Source organism: Polypterus senegalus, chromosome 3, assembly GCF_016835505.1.
Source record: "Polypterus senegalus isolate Bchr_013 chromosome 3, ASM1683550v1, whole genome shotgun sequence".
NCBI classification, from domain to species: domain Eukaryota; kingdom Metazoa; phylum Chordata; class Cladistia; order Polypteriformes; family Polypteridae; genus Polypterus; species Polypterus senegalus.
Genome location: NC_053156.1, coordinates 180678978 through 180705406, shown reverse-complemented (window position 1 = coordinate 180705406; position 26429 = coordinate 180678978). Strand labels below are relative to the sequence as shown.

Sequence of the window (26429 nt, the reverse complement as noted above, 5' to 3'; positions counted from 1 at the left end):
CAATGTGGAAAATGAAAATTCAATGAGCAGCAGGTGGTGCCAGTGCTTATTTGCGTCTTACTTTTTTTTTTTTGGAGCTTCACTGTTGTTCAAGTTGAAAATGAGATACCAAATGCTGTTCTTAAAGTTGGGCGGCACAGTGGTAGTGCTGCTGCCTTGCAGCTAGGAGACCTGGGTTCGCTTCCCGGGTCCTCCCTGCGTGGAGTTTGCATGTTCTCCCCATGTCTGCTTGGGTTTCCTCCCACAGTCCATAGACATGCAGGTTGGGTGTACTGGCGATTCTAAAATTGTCCCTAGCGTGGGCCGGGTGTGTGTGTGCCCTGTGGTGGGCTGGCGCACTGCCCATGGTTTGTTTCCTGCCATGCGCCTGGGATTGGCTCCAGTAGTTGTCCCCATCCCGACCCTGTAGTTAGGATATAGTGGGTTGGATGATAGATGTTCTTAAAGTTTATTTTTAATTTTTGCAGCATTCTTGTGTGTAGAATTTGAAAATGAAATTAACAAGAAGAGACTGCATTTTCATTTTATGATTTTAATTTTCTTTTTTGCAGAAAATACCTTCCATAATATAATAAGACTTGAACAATAGCGTCTTTCGGTCATCACAACACTTATAAAACATAGGTAAATCCTTCATATTAACAAGTAATTTAACCATCATATTAATATGCCACACTGCATAGAGATGGATAACCTATCTTACACTAAATATAATATCAAGAGAAATGTGACTTTGTTAAACCACCTCAGACTTGTTCTATTATTAGGTCACAATGCAGTGATGAATAAACACTTTACTGATGCTTCATAAGTGTTACAAAGACCAAAAGAAGTGATTGTTAAGGTGTTATTACTAACAGTAAATGAGTAGATGCATTTTTTTGCAGTACCTAAACTTACAGTAAGTGTCATCAGTATAACTACTCTAAAAACAATTTCAGATCAATTATATGAATTTATTTTTATTTATTTTCAACATATGCCAGCACAGTATTAATCTAATCCATTTACTAATTTCCACAATCACAATGGCAAAATACCTGCAGAGATCCACAAAATAGTCTCTATGACCAATCTTTAAAGGTAGAATAGGCATGTTTGAAAAGGATTAGGTTTAGAAAGCATTTAACAAGAATATGACTTAATGAAACAAAAACTGATGCTGTTCTCTGTATGAAAAAATAACACAGGTTTTTAATCAAAAACTATACCTACCATATAGTACTTTGTTGACACTATTTTTTTTATACTGTGAAGACGGTTTTCGTCAAAAAAAGACGGAGTACTTGCTTGAATGGACTGAACAACAGACACAAAAACATTCTAAAAGAAAATCTGTTTGAGTCTGTATACTGCCTTATTTGCATTTCCTCAAAATCATAAGCCCAAGTACACAACAGAAGCAATGAAAAAAGGCGAACAAATATGAGTGGTTCAGTCAAGTTCTATCTTGGATTCTATTAAAATTTTAGGAAATATTTTGGTGCCAATTCAGTATCTTCAAAGTGTGAAGATACTTTACTAAGGAATAGTACACTCATCAATCACACACTGTCAAGGCAATAAATGTAAAATAAATTGCATACTAGTAAATCATTCAGTTTTAAAAAGAAAGCCTCTAAGGAAATGATTAAATCATGCACTGTCAGGGCAATAAACGTAAAATAAATTATATACTAGTACATAATTCAGTTTTAAAAAGAAAGCATCTAAGAAAATAAATAATAAACAACTAAAAGAAGAAATTATATAATTGTTCATGGCAAGCAATCACAATGTATACCATTTTGTTAATGATAGGATTTATGAATAATTACAATATATAACATCTCACATTTTACAATCTAAGAAGATAGACGTTGATAACAGATTAGTTTATTTAAATTAGTCCCCTGGAGGTGTGTTTTAAATATATATTTGAACAAAATGAGATACATGAAACAAACGTTGTACAGATTACATAATGCACATACACAAAAAAGCATACAGATTTTAAAATGTTATGTACAACACTAACACATGCTTAAATGAACAAGACATGGAAATGTACAATATTAAACAGACTCTGTGGTTTTTCTGGTACTGAAGCCTCTATTGCAGATTTGCATTCTTGTAAAGTTTTAGATTCTGAGCACACATACAGATTTCAATTTCCAGTGTCAGTAACTGAAATTTCTATAAACATGAAAGTGCAAGGAAATTGCTGTGTGCAAAATAAATTAGTTTTAAATAAGAATTATGACTGAAATACAAATTTTACTGCTTGAATTATGTACTTTTAGTATAGGGTTAGAATAATACAATATGCAGTTAATTTCAAAAACAATTTTTTGACAAAGTAATTTTAATTCATATTTCTTTTTTTTTTTGATAGAGTATATTCTTTAATATAATCTAAAAGGATGCTACACATATTATTAGCTCCTTTAGTGATCAAGTTGCAAAACTAGCAATACTAACAAAAAATGATATCTTTTGATTTTAAACTGCAGCATTTCTCAATTTTCTGCTTTCAATTTCAGCTTTATATGCCAAATGCAATATATAAAGTGGAATACCAAATTTGTTTTACTTGTAAAATACAATCTTAAATAGTATACAATGCAACAGAAAGGCTGTATTTTGTATGCACACAATACAGAAACTGCTTTTAGATGACTTCTCTTATATCATGACTGGAATTGTTTTTTGGATGCAAGAGAATAAATCAGAGCATCAATAAATGTATCACATTTACTATAACAATAATAATGAACAGGACTTGTACAAAATAAAGTTTATATCTTTGGATCTTTTCCTTGCTATGCATAAAAAGAATTAGGTGAAAACTTCAAAAGGAAATATAATGCCTTACTACTTCCCTTACAAACGTTTCTTCTTGCAGACTAACACAGTAACTTAACATATTTCAATAGTTGTACTGTAATTGCTGCAGACATATTTCAATCATTTAATAATTAAAGAAACAAACTAAATTTTCAAAAGATTGGTTATCTTACAAAATGTATTATGCCTATTTGGTATATTATAAAAGAAAATCTGAGAATTTGAGGGAAGAACTTAAAAATCTATTGACTGACCCACTTAAAAGCACATACATCCTTCCCAGATTTTTCAACCTTATCATCATTGGTGAAGAGAAAACAATACATTTAAAAAAATGTTTTTTGGGTCAACACTGTGTCATGAAGAAGTAAAGTATGTAGGGTGTTTCTAAGTTTTTATTTTGAGTGACAAACTATAGTAATTGTATTTATTTAATGTAATACTAACAATATTACATTCATTTCATATTTGTTATGCCAGTCGGGAGTATTAAAAAAATGTATGTATATCTAAAGTTAATGTTAAATGATATTGACATTCTAATTCCTAGCACAATATGCTTAATATGAGCATATACATATACAAATTATATATTAACATATATTAATATGAGCAATAAGTTGTTCATGAATTGAACTTTTAAGACTTATGTTCCTGCAGATATCATAAATACAGCTAATGAAACTCCTCTGCACTTTGTTGAAAGCAAGCCAGGTATTTTGTCAAAGTATAATCACTGGAAGGCTTATCAAGGCTGTATACGAAACAATCAAAACTGAAAATATTTTGAATACTCCCTGCGTCCCCAAATAAAATCTACTACTGATCAGATATAAAATAAAATACATTATTTTAACTGAGTTTGTCAGGAAACACAATTTTTTCTTTAATACTGTATTAAAAAAAATCGTGCTACATAGTGCCAAGTACTTGAATGATCAACAATAGATTTGTTTCAATATGTGATGAAATCTTCATGAAGAAGTTTGCTAACCTTGAAATTTGATCCTCTAATCTTTTCTTTACTCTGCCATTTTTCTCTTAGAGGGTGGTATAAGATGGGAAGGCAGATCACTAGGAAGCTCATGACCCTCCAATTTTACTTTAATAAGATGATTAGCTAAAGCAAACTCTTCATCATCTAACATACCGTCTTTATCTATATCTGCTAACTTCCAAATTTTACCCAAAACAGTATTGGGCAGCTTGGACTTGATCATTTCTTTTTTGGCATTTGCACCAGTGACTTTTCCATTGACAGGAGACAAGGTGTAAAAAATTTCATCATACATGGGTTTGTCTCTGGAAACAACCCACTCAACTTCATCGATGCCTTCACCTGCCCCCTCACCATAACCATGACCAAATGGACCATTCATTGTTCCCTCAAAGGCTCCACCCTTCACAACTTGGTTAGGCTTCTGAGTCTCTTCCTGTCGTACTAGTACCATAAGATGGGCTATGTCATGAGCAAGCATGTCATCTACTGTGTCAAGAAGTTTAGTCTTTAGAGGCTGGAACTTGTTCAGATCATGAGCCTGCAGCATTTCCTAGAAGAAAACACAGAGAAATATTAGAAATAAGGACTAGGCAAAAAATTACAAAATGAAAACTATTGCAGTTTCTCTGCAATAACCGCTTTAAGAGAAAATGTTCACTGCTACAAAATGAGCCTTTCAGCTTATTCCCTGATTTTTTTTCAAGTAGCATATTAAAACAAGTTATTGCTTTAATTTTCCAAATTCATTTTGACAATCCATGGGAGTCTACTAAATACACATTGTCTTGAGACTTGTATGTTTGAAAGGCTGCTATTCGGCTGTTAAACTGGAGCCAGCGCATTCAGTTAACAGATGCTGGAAGAGTGGCCTATCCAGGGCAATGCAGAAACTAATCCTGGATACATCAACAGCCCTTCACAGGGCATATTAATTAAACCACACTCATTTGCATTTGGTTCAATGTCAGAATCAACTACTAATGCACTAAGCCACACTCACTTACTATACATGGGGACAGTGTCGAGCTGCCAACTAACCTAACAAGCACCTCTTTGGAATGCAGAAACGTTAACAAATGAACCACCACATTGCCTTGGGACTGGACTGTTTGAGAAAACATGCAATAAAGAATACTGTTTCCATTTTTATTATTTATTTAAAATATTAAATTATAAATTATGCACACCATGGGACCACACAGTTACAAAAATACAGTAGAAGGTTATTTATTTGGAATGTCCAGGACTAGTCTGCTCCACATAAGGGATTCTTCTGGATATTTGATACATTTGATTAGGTCACAATGCGCTTCACTGTAGGACTGCTTACAGAGCTTAAAATAGCACAGTGATGGAAAATGGGCATTTTAACAAGATGCAGCAAGAAATACATTAAAAAAATCATGTATACATTTTAGAAAGCCATTTATCCAAAATGAATGACATAAGAACCGACAAAATACTCATAATAATCATTTGAAGTATACAACATTTAGCAAAGTTTGACTACAAACCTTTTCCTCAGAAATGAAAAACCTACACATTAAAACATTCTATTAAAAATATTTATTGAAAAATTTCTGATGGAAGTATAATGAATATATTTTACAATTAAACTCTTGCACTACAAATCAGTAATTTATACTATATATCCAAACTTATACAAAAATGTGTAAGGCAATATTAATAGTAATAAAGTACATTCATTCCTTTGCTCTTTTCCATTTGGTGAAGAAAGCCTCACTTCTGCATAAAATAAAAAGAGGCAAGGCCTTTAATGACCTCATGTGCACAGCCATCAGCAGTGTGTCTGTCTATGGAGAAAGTGTCGATCTTGTCGAGAGGTTTACTTATCTCGGCAGCAACGTTCATGTTTCTGGTGACTCTTCCTATGATGTCAGTAGACAAACTGGGGGAGCAGGGGTGGGGGTCACGAGGTCACTGGAAAAAGGTGTATAGTGCTCCCGATATCTATGCAAAATGAAGAAGGTCCAAGTCTGGAGTCCTAGTGCTTCCAGTCTTGCTATTTGGTTGCGAGAACACAGATGCTATTCAGTGACCTGAGATGAAGACTGGACTCCTTCTGTGCTGTGTCTCTTTGGAGAATCCTTGGGTACTGCTGGTTTGACATTGTGTCAAAAGAGTGGTTGCTCACGGAGTCCCGAATGAGGCACATTACCTACATTGTGAGGGGTGTCAGTTACAACACTATGGCCATGTGGTGCAATTCCCCCGAGGGTGATCCGGCTTGCAGGATCCTCGTTGTTGAGGACCCAGGTGGCTGATCCAGGCCAAGGGGACGCCCATGTAACACCTGACTGTGGCAGACAGATGGTCATTTCTGGAGGGTGGGACTGGACCATATATCTGCCTAGTGGGTTGACAACCAGGATCCTGAGCTGTTTCGTCATGTGATGGGTATGGCAATGAGCTGCACCAGAGCATGCTCCACAACATGACCTAACCAGGTTCTGTGACCTGTAAATATAGTGTGATTGTGTCCAAGGGTGGTTTAATTTTATAAGAAAGAAAAAAAACATCACAAAGTTTTGCTTCTGGTGCATTAAAATTGATAATATGTTGTCTCTAGTGCTCTAGCAGAAAATGAGAGTCCTTGATATTGGGATTAAAGATCTAACAAAAATGCATATCAACAGACACTGTTATTATAAAAATTACAAAATTACTTTTGCCAATACCCCAAAGCAGCTAACATGGAATAGCCAGTTCAAATAACGTGCACTTCTTTCTGATGTACAGCGCCTGGAGAAACCAAACTCAGAATCAATTAGAATTTACAAACACCACACAATGGACCTGCACTAGAAGATTTGAATAATTTGCCTATAATGTTAAACAGCAATGTTAACCACTGTGCATCCTTCTAGATTATAAGTAAGGTGCCATTTACATTTTCATGGAAACTTTTACAAAATATGTTATTGCTTTTTAATGCTGATAGAACACTCCTTACGGATGACACTGCAGTTGTGACCTGCTAGGCTGGCTACTTTGAGCAGTTGTTCAAAGGTGATCCTCCGGCTAGGACGTTGGATATCTCTGGGTCCACAGTTCTTGAGGCCGATCCTCCAATTAGCTGTGAACCACCCAATCTCACTGAGATTGCACAGGTGGTGAACCAGCTGAGGTGGGGAAAGGCTGCAGGAATCTATGGCATCCGGGGTGAACTTCTCCAGGCTGGTGGTAAGGCTGTCCTCCTGGCATTGCAAGCAATCTTTGCTTCCATTTGGGAGACATGCATCATCCCAACTGACTGGAAAACGGGACTTGTCATCCCTATCTGGAAAGGGAAGGGCGATTGTCTAGATTGCAGCAACTACAGGGGAATAACACTGCTCTCGGTGCCGGGTAAGGTCCTTGCTAGGGTCGTCCTCAATAGGATCCGTGATCACTTCCTCACCTACCAGCAACCGGAACAGTCTACCATCGACCGCATCCTGGCACTGAGGGGGGCATTTCCCCCAAGGGTGATCCTCATTTTTGGGAACCCGAGTGGCTGGACCAGGCCAAGGGGTCACCCACATAACACCTGAATGCGCCAGATAGAGGGTCATTTCCAGAGGGTGGGACTGGACCTAGTGTTTCCCCCTAGGATGCAAACCGGGATCCTGAGTTGTTTTTCGTTGTGTAGTGGGTGCGGCAACGCACTGTACCAGTGCATGCTCCCCAACTTGACTTGACTTTTTAGAAGTATGACTTTTAAGTACATTTTTAAAATTTTATTAAATATCCCTAAGAAGTTACTAACAGCTATTGGTATATATGTGATGGTTACTATACAAAATTGTTTTTAACTATTCTGTTATTTGGAGTTAAGGAATAATGAACTTCTACTACATATACTGCATAAAATGAAAACTTTAAGATACAGAAACCTTCAAAATGTAAAGTAATTTTGTGCCATGGAATAAAAAAATTATTGACAGTACATAAATAAAAAAAGAAGCAAGACTGTGGTTTGTATGATTCGTTTAATTTCTTGTTCCATTAAGTACAAATCAAATTTTGTTTCCTTTCCTTCTGATTTTTCATGTCAGATATAGTACAGTATAGACAAGATGAGGTTTTGTTTATTTAGTTAAGAGAGCAGTTACTCAGGTAGAAAGTAACTGCTCAAAAAAATTAAAGGAACACTTTCAAAACACATCACATCCCAATGGGAAAAACAATCATGCTGAATATCTATACTGATATGGACTGGGTAATGTGTTAAGAATGAAAGGATGCCACATCGTTTGATGGAAATGCAAATTATCAACCTACAGAGGGCTGAATTCAAAGACACCCAAAAGTCAAAGTGGCTAGTCTGTTTTGCCAAAATTTAATTGCAGCAACTCAAAATTGTACTCAGAAGTTTGTATGGCCCCCATGTGCTTGTATGCATGCCTGACAATGTCGGGACATGCTCCTAATGAGACGAAGGATGGTATCCTGGGGGATCTCCTAACAGCTCTGGACCAGGGTATCACTGAGCCCTTTGACAGTCTTTTTGAAGAATTTTGGAAATGAATGGCAGATTTGATATAGGACGATAATTATTGTAGTTATCGAGGTCAGCACCAGGTTTCTTTAAAATTGAAATTATTACAGCTGATTTGAGGGATAAAGGAACAAAACCAGATCTCAGAGAGGACTGAATGATATCAGTTATGAGTGAAGAAAGTGAAGGCCAGCAGGATTCTGCCATTCAAGTAGGCATAGGATCCAGTTTACAAGTGGCAGATCTAGATTTATGAATAAGAGAATAAATTTCCACTTCAGTGGGCAAATCAAAAGTTGATAGATAAGTAAAAGGAAGCTCAGTTGAAATATTTAGAGAAGAATTGCATGATAAACATATTAATGATGGTAGTTGTTGATGAATATTATCAATTTTGGTTTTAAAAAGGTCATTAATGCATAACATGTAGCAATGATACACATATGAGATGGAATTAAATCAGGAGGTGCCAGAATTCTGTTAATAGTGTTAAACAAAGCTTTTATTACATAGACATGATTTGTTTAGAGTAATAAGGAGTTTTAGCTGCAGATAGCGCATCTTCGTACAGACAAATGTGCTCATGATACATTTCTATGTGCACAGTGAGTCCAGTTGTTTTTTTTTTTTTAATATATATAGATGTTTTAAGCAACGGCCATTCGTTTTGAGCTGTCGAAGCTCAGGATTGAACCAGGGAGCAGAGTATGTAAAGAAAGCAGTCCAGGTTTTTAGAGGTACAAATGTGTCCAAAAGACTATGAAGGGTATCATTGTAGTAAGTAACCAATTCATCTGGAGTAAAAAAAAATCTTCAATGCGGGTAAGGTTATCAATTGCCATAGTCAAAGCAGAGATACTGTATTTATATTTTTTATGTTACATTAACAGATATGGTTGTTAAGGTTAGAATAATGGCAGATTAACACTAAATGAAACTAATTTATTGTCATATGTAAAATATCTGATTTCTGTATAACTACTGGGGGCAATGCCAAAGCAGCATACAAGATCAAAAGTGTGACCTCTGGAGCGAGTTGGGAAATTTACAATTTGTTGTATACCAAAACTATCAAGGTAAGACATACGAAGGACGTTCAAAAAGTGTCTCCCCTTGTTTTTAACTCTATTTATTAAGAATTTCAAAAACAAATTACATCACTTTTCTACATAGTCACCTTCATTTGCAATGCAATTTTCCCAGCATCGTACCAACCTTCTAATGCCCAATTACTACTCATCCCACCTTCCAACGAAAATATAAAATTGTGGAAACTTTTTGAACATACCTCATAAAATCCTTTGTAGATGGGCAGTTAACATTATCTACATGAATATTAAAATCACCCACCAGAATAACATTAGCAAAAAGTGCACACAACAAAGTCGATAAAGTAGAAAATTCAACCAAAAATCATCACTAAATTTGGGTGGTTGCTATATAGTAACCAGCACTGTACGTGCAGAACCATTAATTTTTATAGCTACTGATTCATAAGAAGCATTCATCGGCAAGGACAGTGGAGCCACTTTAACTCTTTAGCGCGGATGTCGACTTTTGTCCAAAAGGAGGGGTTGACGGGGTTAATCAACTGCAAATGGTGGCAAAACCCAGCGTTATGTTTTCGTTGGACTCTCTTTACTAGAAGGAATGTTAGATTCACTGGTTTGACTGAGATTCCCTGCACTCATGTGAGTAGAAAGAAGAAAATGATGGCAAAAATAGTGCAAGATCGAAAATACTGCATGGACGATGTTTTGCTCATTATCGCCGAATTGGACCCTGACTTATCAGATTCCAATTTTGATATAATTGATTGAAAATGAATGTGAGGTACAAGCATCAGCTGAGAGTGGTGCTGAGCAAGTTGGTATAGCCGACAAGACTATGGCAACATTCACCTGGTAGGACCACCACTTACAGTGACAAGAGGTACAAATCAAATATCAATGCACTACGACCATCAGCAACAGGCATTTTATGTTGATTTTTGTGTAAAACCATTGGTTTTACAATGGTTGCAAGATGTAAACAAACCCTAGGTGGGCAACACTGATTAAATTGTATAAAATCCTCAGGTTGCTGGCAGGTCTCAACAAAATAAAAGAAATCAAATTTAAGATGATCAGATCAGATCGATAGATAGATACTTTATTAATCCCCAAGGGGAAATTCACAATTATAATCATAGATTATAGGACCCCTACTGGGTCCTCTGACATCATAATGCAACTGTAAATGTATAATAATGACTTCAGATGGAGATAGTAAAACTTTTGAGGTGAAGCCGTACCTGGGATCCATTACGAGTCTTTTGCCTTTTGTGATAGTGACTAAAGATGTGACCAGAGAAGTGCTTGGGAACTCTTGTACACTAATGATCTTGTAGTAAAATGAAGAACTGAACCAGAACTAAAGGAAAAGATTATGCAAAGGAAAGCTAGTTTGCAAGCAAATTACATCATGGTAAATGTAGGAAAGATGAAGGTGACGGTTTGCGGCAAAAGTATGGAAGAGATAACTGCATGGCAATGAATAGATTATCAGAAATGGGTGAATAAAAGTTCCAGAAATGTAAAGACAGTGAGAAGAACCTTTGTATAAAATGTGTCAGAGGGATATCGGATGCCGATTCATAAATTATAAATTTTGGTATAAACAGTGATGTTGTTTTGGAGAAAGTTGTGAAGCTGTCACCTCCGAGACATGTAATTTACATAAATATAAGCCAGGTTGCCAGGGCAAAATATTGTATTCGACAATCATGAAAAATAATTTTGACTTCAAAAATACCTAACACATTTTTTAATTCTTACTTAAACCGCCACTTACCAAATTTTTTTTTTTTAATTACATTTAGACCCAACTTTAAAATCCTCCAATTTTTCTGCAAAAGTAAATTAAGACTGATTTATCATTATTGTAGCACAGCACGTTAATTTTGTTAATGAGCTTTTCAATGCTATATTTTTCAAAAACTTAAGTATGGCAATTAAGTCTCCTCCCTTTCCTTATTTCTCTGAATGTGAAATAGCTAATCATAAGGCTCAGAGTAGGTTGATGGGTATCCCAGCCAGGAGATAGGAAGGAGGCAAACCCAGAAGAGATGGACAAAAGGGATGAACGGACAACCCACCAGAAGAAGACATGGCTGGGAACTCTTTATTCCCCCAGGATGCTAGATGGCAGCAGCCTTATGTATTAGCACCCATTTGGGAACCAGAAGGGATATGTAGTCCGGCAACACAGCCCTGCTGGGGACCATAGGTGCCGCAAGTGAGCGATGTCGGGAGATGGGCTCCTCAATCAATGGGACATCTGTATAACCCGGTAGTACTTCCATCGGGCAGTGGCCCTGGCACCGTATGTACTCCCAGGTCTTTTAATTAAATTAAGGAACTGCACTCCCTTATCCAAGCGAATCAGAGCTGGGAGGACATGAAGCAACACTCGACCAGAGATTTGTGCTTATGCTACTTTTGGAAGTCATTTTTGTTATAAACCTTCAATTATTTGACCCCGGGACTGTGCTGGTGTGTTCATGTTTGGGGTTCACTGATGGCCCAGTCTCATCACAACATTTAATCTTCATTAAGTTCAGCTTTAAATGTCGCTGTTTATCATTCAATTTCAGCATGCAGCAGACCTAGTTAACAGTGGAATCTGGGCCAAAAGATTTTTTAATTTTATTTTTTAATATTACTAGGGGGCTTTGCTTGCCAACCCCCATTTTTGTTTTTCCGGATACACACTTTTAAGATTTTTCTTTTCTTTGAATCGTTGCCATTTCATTAGTTTCACTTTTATTTCACAGCTTCTGGAGTCCCAAAATGTTGAATCTTTTTAATGAGGTCAGTGAGACATATGTTTAATGACTCTGTTTCATAATTCAGGATAGATTTCTCTGTTTGGAATTTCAGCACAGACAAAATGATCTACATCATCATCAGTTAATAATTCTGCATGTGTATAGCGCCAACGCTCGGATTGGACATACTTTTTTTTTCAATTCCACTTGTTCTGGGCTGGTAATTACTTATCATGACTATTTTTAATAAGAATGTATGAAATAACATAGCATTCAGTTAACCAGTCTCATTTGGATAACTAAGAAATTCCAGTATCTCAAAAAACTGTTAATAAATGTAGCTCAGGGCAAAAAGATTTAAGTTTGAAAATACCTAAACAAAATGCACATTTTTATTTGGAAATGCAGCCACATATTTAGACTATAACAGAAACAAGAAATGATAGGATATGCTTTAAGAGTAAAATAAACAAAGAAAACTCAGGCACAAGAAATATACAAAAAAAAAAAATTTCAGGAATATGAAAAAGCTTTTACCTGCATTTTCTTCAGATTTGGAAAGTCACCTGGCGAGATCTGATGTTCTCTCTCAATCTTACTATAGATATCTCCCAAACTATTTATCAATTCCTTTTTTTTGTTTTCTTTGCCAAAAACAGCAGGCATTTCCTTCTTCAGTGAACTGATAATATAGGCATGGACCTGTAAAATAAGTTCATATAGGCTGTTGATATTTTAGTACTATTGGTCTATATTCAAAACAAGAATGAGGTCCTGTGTTTGAAATGAAGTAATTTTATTTTAGCTAAACAAAATATGCAAGTACAGTAACAGAATATGTGTTTTCTACATAATTAACAAATAGGATATCACTTGCATTAGAAGACCAATGGCTGGAAACAATGATGTAATATACTTTCATAGTGCTGGTCACATCTGCTTAAGAAATGTCCCCTGAGAAATATTAAGCTTACACACTTCTCCTTGGCAAAGCACTTGTTTAAAAAGGGCATTCCGCAACCTCTCCACCTGGGCAATACATACTACGTCATCTGCTTTAACTGAGAACTTAACATCCTCCACAGGATGTATTATAGCAAAAATCTGAAATAGAAATTGCGTATACTGCATAAAGTGACCTTGTCATTGACTCACACAGAAACTCAGCCCAGTTCTGGAGAGGTTCTAAGCCAAATAAAAATTTGTGAAACAAATCATTTTAATTTAGTTAAAATTCATGGAATTAATTAAACCAGAATGTCATTCTTCCCTGCAACAAAAAACTAAGGTATAATAAACAAAACTAGTTAATGACAAATTGTAATTTAAATGTTACAGATTTCCCCTTATAAGAATTATAGTAAATTATGGAGCATGATAATTTTATACTATGTGAGTAGGTGTGTGGACCCTGTAATGAATGGATAACTAGTCCTGGAATGTTTCCTGCCTTGTTTCAGTTATAGGCCTGGGCTGCTCATATAGTATAATATCACCTGCAAATGCTATATTGCATAAACATAAAAAATGTAATAAATTCTTACAAAACAAATCCTTCCAACATGGAAGAGAATAACATTTCTGACAACACAATCACAGGCAAAATAAAAAAAGTTTAGAAAACTTGCTTTTTTTCTTAAATTAATAATTATTCTCACTAAATACAGATTCTCAGTTTGGATTTACATCTCTTCCCTGCACTTTTATGGTATTTCTTCTGCCCCTGAAACAAAGTAATGTTTGGCAGAATGGGGTATATGAAATAGTAATGAAAAGTTATAAAGACTAGAAAAACAAATCAATATGTAATATTAATTAATTTCATTAAGTGATGAAATTAAGCAGAGGGCTAAACTAGAAATAAATTGATATTCTAATGACTTATTGATGGCAGGCTACTGCCTTTAACTGCCTGGAATAAGATTTAGCTTTTTTTGGTGGTGCTGGGTAGATTTGGGTTTGGCTCAGACTCATTCATCTATGAGTGTCACAGGTTAAATTTAATGATACACAAGTAGTTTGAATATATGCTTGAATAAGCTCCTGTGAACTTTTTGCTCTCTCAGAGTCAATAACGTAAATACCTGCTTTATTGAGAGCAAGTGCAATTAAGAATTTCAGTGTTAACATGATACATATTGTAAGTTATCCCACCAAAGAAAATAATTTTTAAAGTTATTTACCTGGATGGTAAGTGAAGAAAACACTACATAAGATAAAAAATAAAACAAAACCAATGACCATGGCTGTGATAAAAAGTAACTGCATTTTTATGATTTCCAAACCATTATTGATAATTTATGAGAAGGTTGCAAAACACAGACCAAACCTTTGTACTAATTAAATTCAACCAAATGCCCAACTAATTCAAATTTAACAAAAATGGATGTATTGTATGGTAACCATAAACACTTGGGTGCCTCAAGAAGAGATTTGAAAATGGCTAAGTTAACATAATTTGATAAAAAAAAAACTCACAGTTGTGTATCAAAAAGGTGATGCGGCGATGGTCAACAAACAACAGGCATAGCAAACTGAATTTGTAGAATGAACTGTTCAAGCTGTTAAATTTTAAAAACTGGGCAAGCTGAACACAGAAAAATACAGTGAACAATCCAAAGCACTATCTGCATCTTATAATAGTACTTTAAATTTCCTTTCATTAAGGGACAGAAGGAAATCCAGTGAAGAGTTCACTCAGCATTTGACAGAGTCATCTGTTACCAAAGTGCATGCTTCATGTGGAAAGAAGTGTAAAAGTCTTGCAAGTTGTGTTGGAGCTAACAAGTGGAAGAGAGTGTAGTACATGGAAAGACAAGCACAAAAATAATTAATTCAGCAATAAGTCAAAGTTTGAAATTTCTGATTCACAAAAATACTAGTATATCAAGAAAAGCTGGTAAGAAGTTATCTGTCTGTAGCTTTCTGTGAAGGTGTAGATTGGGGACTCTGTCATGGTTTGGGAGGAATTTCATTAAATGGTACAATGATTTGGTCTAGAATCAATATAGTGAAGAATGACAAAAAATGCATATACAGTATATTGATTAAGCTATGCATTCAGGAAAATGACTTATTTGTAAAAAGTTGACCTTTAAAAATGAAAATGCCTAATTCCTTGGTATGCCTGTTTATGCATTGGTGAGTTTTGAGCTATTCTAATGTGTCATTATCCCGAAAAGACTGCCAATCAAGGAATATAAATGATTATCTGAATGGTTCTTGTTTTATGCTCTCTTTTGCCCAAGAGTAGGCAGCTAGCCATTAACCTCTTCGACTTAAGAGTACTTGAACTTTAGTTTGCTGATACTTCCACATACTTCCACTACTACTAACATAGAACGTCTCCGTTTCTAACAAAATCACACCTTGTACTGCATCTAATAATATGTAATCATTAAATGTGTTTTGATTACTATAATAATTGAAATATAATTGCATAAATATGTAAGCAATGTATGTATAAAGCAGGGTTGGATCACAGACTACATGATGTATTGTTTATTGCACATCTTTGGCTAAACATACAGTAGCTGTTTTCCAAATTGAACTATAACAAGGGCAAAGTACAAGTACAGTGAAGAGTATATATATATATATATATATATATATATATATATATATATATATATATATATATATATATATATATATATATATATATATATATATATATATATATATATCGTCTCTATAGGTGAGACAGTTAAAATGCATAGAACTTCCCACATAACCAAAAGAATATATAAACAAAAATGGAATAAAGCTTCTTTTAAAAAAAAAAAAAAAAAAAAAAGAAGAATACCTTAGCAAGCCTTGCTCTCTTGATTAGATCATTCAGTTTCCTCAAAGCAGCATTTCTGGGTAAACTCTGAATATCTTTAAAAAGATCTTGCTCTTCTGCCTCAAACAGCTTGCGATTGTCAGGAATAAGAAGTGGGTGAGACCAGAAGGAACCAATGTATACCCGTATTACCTCTGGCGTGTTGACTATCTTGCCCAATGACCACATAAGTGCACCATAGACCCGCATTAACTGCTGGGTCTCAATCTGGTCAGCTTTATTGAGCACTACACGAATTTTGTCTTCATGGTTCTTCAAAGCCTTAATCACTTCAGAAAATTCATCAGAGATGTCCAGTTTGTGCGCATCAAACAAAAGGATGATACGATCCACTCTTTCAGCAAACCACTCTAACACAGCTGCAAAATCATAACCTGTCATAAAAGGAAACAAACTAGTATTACTTTAAACAGTAACAAAAATATTTTACACCAAATAGAATTTATCTTTAAGCAATACTATTAATGAAAAAGATAAGTCAAGATCAGTTAACTATAAAGATAGCTTAATATTAGTTCTAGCAACAGTGTATCTGCAAAAAAAAAAAAAAAAAACAAATAAGCAAAGCAAAGAAAGGTTTTTACTTGGGCTGCTACTGCCTAAATAAAGGAAACCATTATACAAATTTATTAAGTCAGGAGATGGATATTTGTATTGTATAAATGTTTAAGCATTTTTAAAATTATGCGTTGGCTTTTAACAATTTTAGGTAAAAATGTTTCTTGAAAATCCTGCTGCTAATGCAAATTATGCATAGTGTGCTGTACTGTCCCATTTCAAAAAAAGTCATTTTAACTGTGTGTAAGTTCTTATATTTCAAGAAACTTTGTGTAACTTTGTTAATTCTATTCAAACCCTTTATAATATCTTAATATTGTTATTCAATTACAGTTTGTATAGAGATGATGGTCTTTATATGAAAAACATTTATATATTTATATGCACCTTTTCTGAAAGTGTTTGATATTTGGACTTCAGTCTCTAAAGAGGCACCAGAGAACTACTGAAATATTCTTGGAACCATATGGTTTTAAATAAAATCCACTTTTTTCCCCATTTCAAGAGGGACTGAGTTTGCAATGAGTTTTCTTCTCGGTTGTCTGAGCACCTTGCAGAAGTCAGAATATATTAATCTACAAAGTATTACAACGTAATCAGATATTTTTTGTTTTTCTACATATCTCAGATTTAATGGTGCATTTTTAACTACAGAATTCCAGTAATTACAACCACCTCTTTATGAAAACTTGGATATATGGAAAAGGTGACTTAAAAACCTTTCTTATGTTAAAAATCACAGCTGGATTTTCCCACTGTGGTGTACGGCCGGGATGCTTACATAGTGAAAGGACTTCCACAACATCTGGAAGTGCTGTCAGAAGAATATCACCAGACACCTGGAGCATTTCCGGGTGCCCTATAAAAGGAGCCAGCTGCCAATACTCCAGGAGCCATAGTTGGGAGGAGGTGGACAAAGCTTGCTGGAGGAGGAGTGGAGACGAAGATAGAGAAAGTGGGAGGAAGAGAAAGAAAAAGGAAGAACAGAAGTGTTCTTTGGTGTACTATGCTTGCACTTTAACTGTGCTGTACAGGTGGGAAATGAGGGAAGGCGTTTCCCACATGGAAAAAAATAAAAACGTGTGTGCTGAACTTGTGTCCTGCATTTATCTGTGTCGGGTTTGGGTGACAGAAGTGCCCTCTGCAGGGCACACCACTTAGAAAAACAAGTTTGGGTCAACTTTTAAATGTGCAACACCAGCACTAACACTCAACGATTTTAACAGTCATTCCAAATGCAGCTCACTGCAGCCTGCAGAATAAAGAGGGACTGGGCATTTGGGGAGCAGTTGGAATGTTGATGATGTGCAATTACAGACTCAGATATTCCCATACTGCATTACTGTGCTATGGTTCAGTCACAAATGTGAAATATAACGTGACAAAGCATAAGTAAAACAGTCGTATTAAAAATGATTTAATAAGAGAAAAATATCTTTGAAGGATTTTCTTGATGACTAAAGTTACTATTAAAGTAATTGTCATTTTTTGTATATTTTGGTGCTTTTGAGCAAAAATTATTCAGACCAGAGAATGCTGAAAAAGTTCTCTCACTGGTACTTTATCAAAGTGCTATTTGGGAACTGACATTTCGAAATGAAGTATATGAACTTTGATTAAAAAAATAACATCGGAAATACAGGAACCAGATTTACAATATTTTATTTATATAATAAAAAACTGATATAGGTCTAGCAGAATTATATTTAATCATGAATACTTCTTGCACAAGGAAGGTTCTTTTACTTTACCAAAAGGTAGCCCAAAATGTTCACCATAGATTTACATGCATTTTAGAGGCAAGTGCTGGACATATGTACAAAAAAAAAAAAAAAAATTCTAGTTATTCCAAAAACTCACTCATAGGTTTCTCTAAGCTTTGTTCTAGCTGCATAAGCTAACTTATCATAAACTGACAGTTCTGCAACTCATAAGTTTTGTACAGGACATACCATTTTCATGGAACAAGTGAAAATGAGTTTACTGGAATTAATTAGATTTAAAGTACATATATAAATTCATATAAAGGCTTCCTTCCTTCCAAAAAAAAATTAGCATTTTCATTTATACTGGTACAATGACAATAAAGGCTTCTTTCCTTCCTACACAGAAACAACAAATTACACATTTTCCAGAAATTAACATGTCTCAAATACATAATTTACTCCTCAACATAATACTTTTAAACCATTAATAATCAGTTTAAATTAAGTACAACTGAAACAGGACACAGTTTATATTTTTACAACACCTGCTTCTGGGTGCAAGGTTGTACGTACATGTTTCACAATAGTGAGTTAAAGGGTAGATATGCATAAATATTTTCCAGGATGACAATGCCCCCATTCACAGGGCACAAATTATCAATGAATAGTTTGACAAATATGAGTATTACGAATATGTCAATCAGTGGTTCTCAAGTTCAGCCCTGGGATATCATTGTCAATGCAGTTTTATTTCGAGCCAATTTCGCAAATCAATCACTCTTGTCTACAATTTGGAAAGCACATTTTGTAATTTTGAAATTGAAACAGGAAAGGTTAAAAACCAGGAAAAGAACAGGTTTCTTAATGAAGGCAGGAGTACAGTTAAAAGCAGATGTTGGTTAGGATAAATGCCTGAAATTAAGTTGGCCCTCTGGACTGAACTTAAGAACAACTAAATTGTAACTGATTTGCACACAAATGAACATGACAATGAAGTACTTCACCATTTAGTGTCATTTGCATGTGGGTCTGTACTGCTCATCACTTAACTTGTCAGTATTTCAATACAATACAACTCAAAAGGCAAAAATACAAATTTCTGATTTTATATGTACAGTACATATTACTGTAGCACATTTCAATGAGTGAAAAATAAGAAAAAAGGCAAGCTAATAACATTGTAATGAAGACGGACTATTAATTTATGAAGCTGGTTGGAATGAAATTCTACAGTCACAGCGGTACCCCAGGATTGAAAATCAGAACCTTCAACAAATATACCAAGTACCAAAATACAATATAAACCTGCTTTAAAAAGGTTAAAATCTTACATCTTAAAAACATTGTTGAGCATCTACAGCAAAATGTTACATAATTCATGTTGGAGGCTCTCTCAGGAATTTGTTTTATAAAACTGGCAGGTTGGAAGCACGTATAAACAAAGCTGGAGTAAAGAAAGCCAAAGAAATTTATACAAGGGTTCTGCCCTGAGAAAGTAGTATGTCAAGTCCACTCAATTTACATTATATAAACAAGTTCTGTTTCTACCAACAATGGGAGTAATGCATTCAGTAGGAAGTGAAGCTGCCTCTTTGTTAAGACATATTACTGGTAGAAAGAAACCTACCCTTGTGGAATTTTCCAATAGCATATGCAGTAGAACATTTGTTTACCTCAATAGTAGGTTAAATTTGCATCTGCCGTTTTTCCTGTTTGATACCCATAGTATAATATGTTAAGTACGTCTTCCTTTAGGAATACAATATTGATTATAGAGGAAGAGAAATTAAGTAAAAATATCAAACACTAAACAGTGCACTAGACCACTTTAGATCACCAATTTTACTGTAGACCAAAAAACAAGGCAACTACATATGATTTTGAAGCAACGCTCACCTATCTTTTGTGCACATCTCACAATCAAACAACTTAACCACAGACTGTGATTTATAAACATCTTTCACACATGAAATTACTTGGTCATTGTAATATGTGTGATAGGTGCTGTAACTACACTTGTATCCAGGGAACAGTACTGTATTTGATTATAGCTCATTGGTATGTGTCGCTTACATAAAATCACTGTGATGTTTGCTATAGGCAAGCATATCATATAAAATGTTTTGTCTCTTTTTTTTTTTTTAAGTTGACATATTAAGGTATGATCTTTATTTATACAGCATCTACAGAATAACAAATGTGATATAATAAACATCATGCAATGTTTACATTTTTTTAGTCCACTGTATAATTTAAGGGTGGCTCGGTGGTGCAGTGGATAGTGCTGCTGCCTCGCAGTTAGGAGACTCGGATTCACTTCCTGGGTCCTCCCTGTGCAGAGTTGGCATGTTCTCCCCATGTCTGCGTGGGTTTCCTCTAGGTGCTCTGGTTTCCTCCCACAGTCCAAAGACATGCAGATTAGGTGCATTGGCAATTCTAAATTGTCCCTAGTGTGTGCTTGGTGTATGGGTGTGTGTGTGTGCTCGCCCTGCAGTGGGCTGGCGCCCTGCCCGGGGTTTGTTTCTTGCCTTGCGCCCTATGTTTGCTGGGATTGGCTCCAGCGGACCCCCATGACCCTGTAGTTAGGATATAGCGGGTTGGATGATGGATGTATAATTTAAATAAACATAAATGCAAATTTTTTTTTATTGTTTAAACTAGTGAATGGGGGAGCAGGGAGTTTTGGACAGGCCAGGTTTTAAACTCTTCATGATGCAACAAACAATACTATAAAAATAAAAATGCACAGTAATGCAAATTCAAACTGAAAGTTTTAAGTGCAAAAGTAAAATGAGTAAAGCATTCAAAATAGCTTGCCTTAATGGTAGAAGTATCAAAAATAAAACTACTAAGTTGGAGTTGTATGTAGTCGATCACAATTATGATATTATATCAATAACAGAAACCTGGATAAATAACAAAGATGAGGATAAGTATAACATAGAGGGGTATACATTTTTAGCAAGGATAAATAAAACAGAAAAGAATGGGGTGTTGATTTATAGGTCAAACAGAATTTAAATACAAACTTCTTCAGCTAGACAATTAGCCCCATCTTAATGATAATGTCTGGATTAGTCTATAAAAGGAACAAGGAAAGATGCCATATTTTAGGAGTGGGTTATAAACCATAAATGCAGACAGTAACTGTAATGCACATCTTTTTAGTAATATTAAAAAAGGCAAGTTTACAGAGGGATATTATAGTTATGGGGGACTTTAACTATCTGAATATTAACTGGGTTAATTTTGTAAACAGTGGACCGCAAGAACAGGAATTCTTTGGTGTAATCAGTAACTGTTTTTAGCACAGTTCTTAAAGCACCAACACAGGTGGAAGCCTGTTTAGATTTAGTATTTTGTAACAATCACGGTAGAATTGAGAATGTAGGGGTGAGTTAACTGCTAGGGTCAAGTGACCATTACATAATACAATTCTCAGTGTTTTGGATGAGCTAGGATGAAAATACCCAAACGGTTAAGTTTAAGTTCGGTAGGGCAAACTTTGAGCAGATGTGACAGAGTGTAAGGTAGATTGACTGTGATAAGCTTTTAAGTGTGAAAACAGCTGAGGAGCAGTGGAACAGGTTTAAAATGTTTTACATATAATGCTGGATAGATACAGTTAGGTCCATAAGTATTTGGGCATTGATGCAATTTTTCTAATTTACTCTATCACAATGGATTTAAAATTATCAATCAAGACGCGACAGAATTATAGATTTTCAGCTTTAATTCAGTGCTCTGAATTAACTCCAGTCCTTTTATTTACTTAACTTGTCAAGGAATAAGAAGGGAACGGGCCACACCTGTCCATGAACCTGCTTGTCAGTCACACATGTCCAATATCTTTTGAGCATCTGAAAATAGAGTGACTGTGCAAAAAATGCTGTAATGTGTGAAAGCTTAACACAATACCTTTGTGAAACCCTGAAATCAAAGCCGAAAGTCTATACTTCTGTCACATCTTGATTGCTTAATTTCAGATCCATTGTAGTGGTATAAAGAGAGCATTTATGGGGTTCAAACCGGTAACCTTCCTATTGCCGGCGCAGATCCCTAGCTTCAGAAACACCACTTCGACTAGAGGGAATTTCAAAATACTACTCAGAGCTGTTGTGTTGTATAAAGTACCCAACATGAGTAAATGTAGAGATATCTTCCTAGAAAGTGACGGAGAAAACTACTCATGTAGAGGTTTTAATCTGATATTAAGTTAAACAATATTAAGTTCTAAGTATCAGAAGTACAAGCAAATGTAGGATCTCTCTAAGAATTAAGGTGAAACACATGGGCAGGGGCTGATGAAGTGCACTAATGGCTTTTCTCCCTCATCTGCAGATCATCTGATGGGAAAACCTCCTGAAGCCCAACCAGATTTCACTTCTGCCTCCAGACCACACCCTCCTTCTGACCTCAATTCTACCTAACCCCATTTGGACGCTCCTCTTCCTCATCACCAGCTATAAAAACAGCCACCTGCCTTTCCCTAGCAGTCATGCTTTGACTCAGTCTCTATAGATTACTCGGTGGGAAGACCACTACTTTTCAGAAAATCCTTTACAATATATGGGGTGGATCACCAAAACCTTTCCTTCAATATCTGTGTTTCTTTTACAATATATAGTCAAAAAGTTTTTACAAGCTTAAAAAAATTCAGGCTACCTTCTTTTTCCATGCGAGTCGTATTACAATTACTAAAGTAGGAGCCAAGTAACTGCAATCTAAATCAGAGACTTTCAGCATGAGCAGACATCTTAATGATTATACCTTAATGAAGCATACAGGTTTTGTCCACCTTACGAAGGAGCTGAAGTGTTCCTGAAAACCCCTGTGTAAAATGAATTATTGAAAAACGAACACCTAATTACAATTGAGTAATATGGAAAACATTTTTAAGTTTTCCCTGGGCCCAAATTGTCCCCCATTTTTGTTTAAACAACACCAAGTAGATGAAAATCGACAGAATTAGTTTCATAACAACATTAGTCATCTAGAATAAACCTAATAAGTCATTCCCCTTCATATGAGGAAATAATGTAAAGTAAAAAACATTTACCTAGATTTCATAACTTATAGTTTCACATTTAAAGGAATTGCCTTTTGTTATTCCCTGGGCTTTTCCAACTAGTTCAGGGTCTGCTTAGGAGGTATGATGCCTAGTATAATGTGAGAAGACATGAAAATAACACACTTGACAAGGTGAGTGAACCACAACAGGTGAATGCCTGAGATATATGCCCCACCATCTTTGGCATGATTTTGCGAGGAAAACAACTGAAAACCGCAGCATCAGACTACAGGCTACATGTCACTATTGCCCATATTTGAAAATTTTCCCAGGTTTTTCCAGAGGTTGGAAAGCCTGTATTTTAGGTAATTGGCTGAGCAAAACATTGTACATATCTGTGTAGCCCTTTTTTAATGGTTTATTATTACAGTAAAAAAAAAAGGTGTCTAGCAAAATATATTGGATTAAACATAGCCATTTGTGTCTGAAAATGTAGTAATGTAAAAGTAGAAATATTTTCAAAACATACTGAAATGTAGTAAAGGAATATTTTTACTTTGTTACTGTACAACATTGCAGAATTGCCTATTGGTTTCACTTAAATAGCTTGAGGACTTTCATCATCTTGTTCCTTTATAGTGACACCCCATAATGGTCACAAGCTATACAGTTAATCTACTCATATTTGGCACTAACTGACTGAAGTGTGAGTATGGTTCTTTCACTTTCGTTTCACATCTTGGATATTACACTCCTACTAGCTGAGTTACCTGCCTTTATCTGGGAAATATTTTTTAAGTCAATGGGCCTCAGTTAGTAATGCTGCTGTAATCAGGTGCAGCAGAAGTACTATGTAACCAAGTTCTTTTCTGTATACAATATTTGTAGTTTTTTTTTTTTTAAATAAAAAAACAATGTCTAATATTATTGGCTGGCAGTGTGGTTTACTGGTTAATGGTTTGAATCTAGGTTTTCAAAAAACTTCTGTAAAATCATGTTTTCTTGGTTTTATAAGTTTTAATCTGTAATCTAATGGAACTGACAGTTATTTCAGTATGTGCAGCTGCTGGAATACTTCTTACTTTTTCACAACGTACATTTTAAAATTACATAAATGACAGCAAACTTATAACCAATATTATTCAGTTTCCTGTCTTAAATAAGGTAATTGTCAGAAAAAATTATATTAAAGCATATATAATTTCTATAGTTGCACACTGCAACTCTTTCAAAAAGCACAATGAGAAGGTACATGTACATAAAGTTTAATTATGTTAGACTCAACAGCCTAGAAAGACTTTGGCCTGTAGCATAACATACTGTATGTATTATTCAGCAATTATCTTATAAATGAATCAGCTAAGCAAAAAAAGTGATGACGTATTTTTGCCACTATTTAACTAACACTAAAGTGACAGTTGTGTCATAGGACTCATAAATTATGTGTAATAACACTCTGAATTGCTCAAATGTTCCAGAAACAAGTAACCTACATATAAAAGCAATAGAAGAAAGCACTTGCATTGCAAGGGCCATCAAATAAAAAGCAATATAATATGTTCAGCTCTTGCACTTTAATTCCCAATAATATATTAAAATGTTTTGATACAACATGGGAAATTAGCATGTGCTACTAATGTATCAATAAGTTCTATTCATGTCATATAGTCAGAGAAAACTCTCAACAAACTAATTTGAAGCTTTAAATGTATCAAATTGGAGCTCTGTGCTGGAGTCAGCACATAATGTAGGTTATTGCTGAACTACAGCATGATGCCACAGGTTTATAGAGGATAAGCAGTTAGCAGCAATTGAGTTGAACAGATATGCACTGAAACAAATACTTTATCTTTATCTGTAACATAGCACTGACAATTGCAAAAAGCAGAGTTATTTTTTTCTGCAAGCTTCAATTCATTAATGTAGCCAGGGCCTTTAAACCACAGCATTAATTTCTTTTATTTTTCTTAAATACCTCCATATGAACATCTACTGAGCCAGCTATAACCCTCTTCTTGAGCTAAGCAGGAAAGAAAAAACACAAAAACACAGAGCAATAAAATCCACAAACTGATTGTTGTTTAAAATTTCCTTCAGTACAGTAAATCAGTTCTTTTGTGGACTACACAATTTATACTTAACTATATATCAACTATAAACTGAAATTGCATTTCCTTCAGTTAACTGTTGAGATTAATTTACTGATATGTTATACATTTTAAGCTAGGCAACCAAACATTTTCCATTCATATAGCTTTTACTTTCACAAAATAAGATTCATTAATTATATAATTATCATTTGAGATTTTTTTTTTAGATAAAAATATCATTTTGCTATACCACTTCTATTATAAAACACATTTTTGCTTTTATTAACACTAGAATTACCAGAGCCTACAAAAAAAACTTGTAGACCCGGCCCACCTTAAATCTGTGCACACCTCTCCACTAGCGTCCTTTGTCCTGTAAATGTGCCAATAAAGACAAGCAGCCGGCTATTCCATCCCCCCACTGACTTAGATGTACATGAACTTCTCCCAGCTCATGCCTTGATTGATTATCTGAGAGTGAAGTGGAGTTTTAGAGTGGAAATAATAGATCATTATTTGGAACACACGCAGCATTTCATACATGTTCAGTTTCTTCAATAATCTGTGTAAACACATTTTTAAAACAGAAACATTTTTCGTATTTTAGTAGTAAATGACAAAATGTAGGCATAAACTGTATAATGTATGAAGCCTGAAGTCCAAAGATCAAATAAACACTTTCACAAAAGGTTCAAGGAAAAGACAACAGCTTCCGTGGCGTAGCGGTAAGATTTGCCCACTTGTAATCAGGAGTTCCCGGTTCGATCCTGACTCACTCCTATATTTGCAGTTTTCAGCAGTGAACTGCTCTTATAGTTAATATTATACAGTACACACATACACTTGGTTTGTTTCTGTAACACATGGTGTACATTTATAGGACTTGTAAAAGTTACTGTTTTTTTTTCACTTTTATTCTCTCTAAATCACGATCACGATACATACTACTGCCACCCCCACTCAGGGATCTGACACTGTTAGTTTTTATAAAAGCTGACACACAGATGCTAGCGAATCTACCTTCTTTGCATCTCACTGTCACTTGATTTTTTTTTTTTTTTAATTCAGTTTTATTGAGTGTTCCT

At 35.0% G+C, this 26429-nt stretch overlaps 1 protein-coding gene across 1 annotated transcript in view; it reads right to left on the bottom strand.

Annotated features, from left to right (window-relative positions):
* Window positions 1-1330: 1330 nt before the first annotated feature.
* Window positions 1331-26429, bottom strand: part of LOC120525725 (EH domain-containing protein 3) — a 77117-nt gene continuing 52018 nt past the window's right edge. The window contains exons 4-6 of the mRNA XM_039748272.1: window positions 15941-16353; window positions 12673-12837; window positions 1331-4376 (exon numbers count right to left, since the gene is read on the bottom strand). Of these exons, the coding sequence (XP_039604206.1) occupies window positions 3849-4376; window positions 12673-12837; window positions 15941-16353 (1106 nt within the window). The 3' untranslated portion in view covers window positions 1331-3848. The remainder of the gene's footprint in view (window positions 4377-12672; window positions 12838-15940; window positions 16354-26429) is intronic.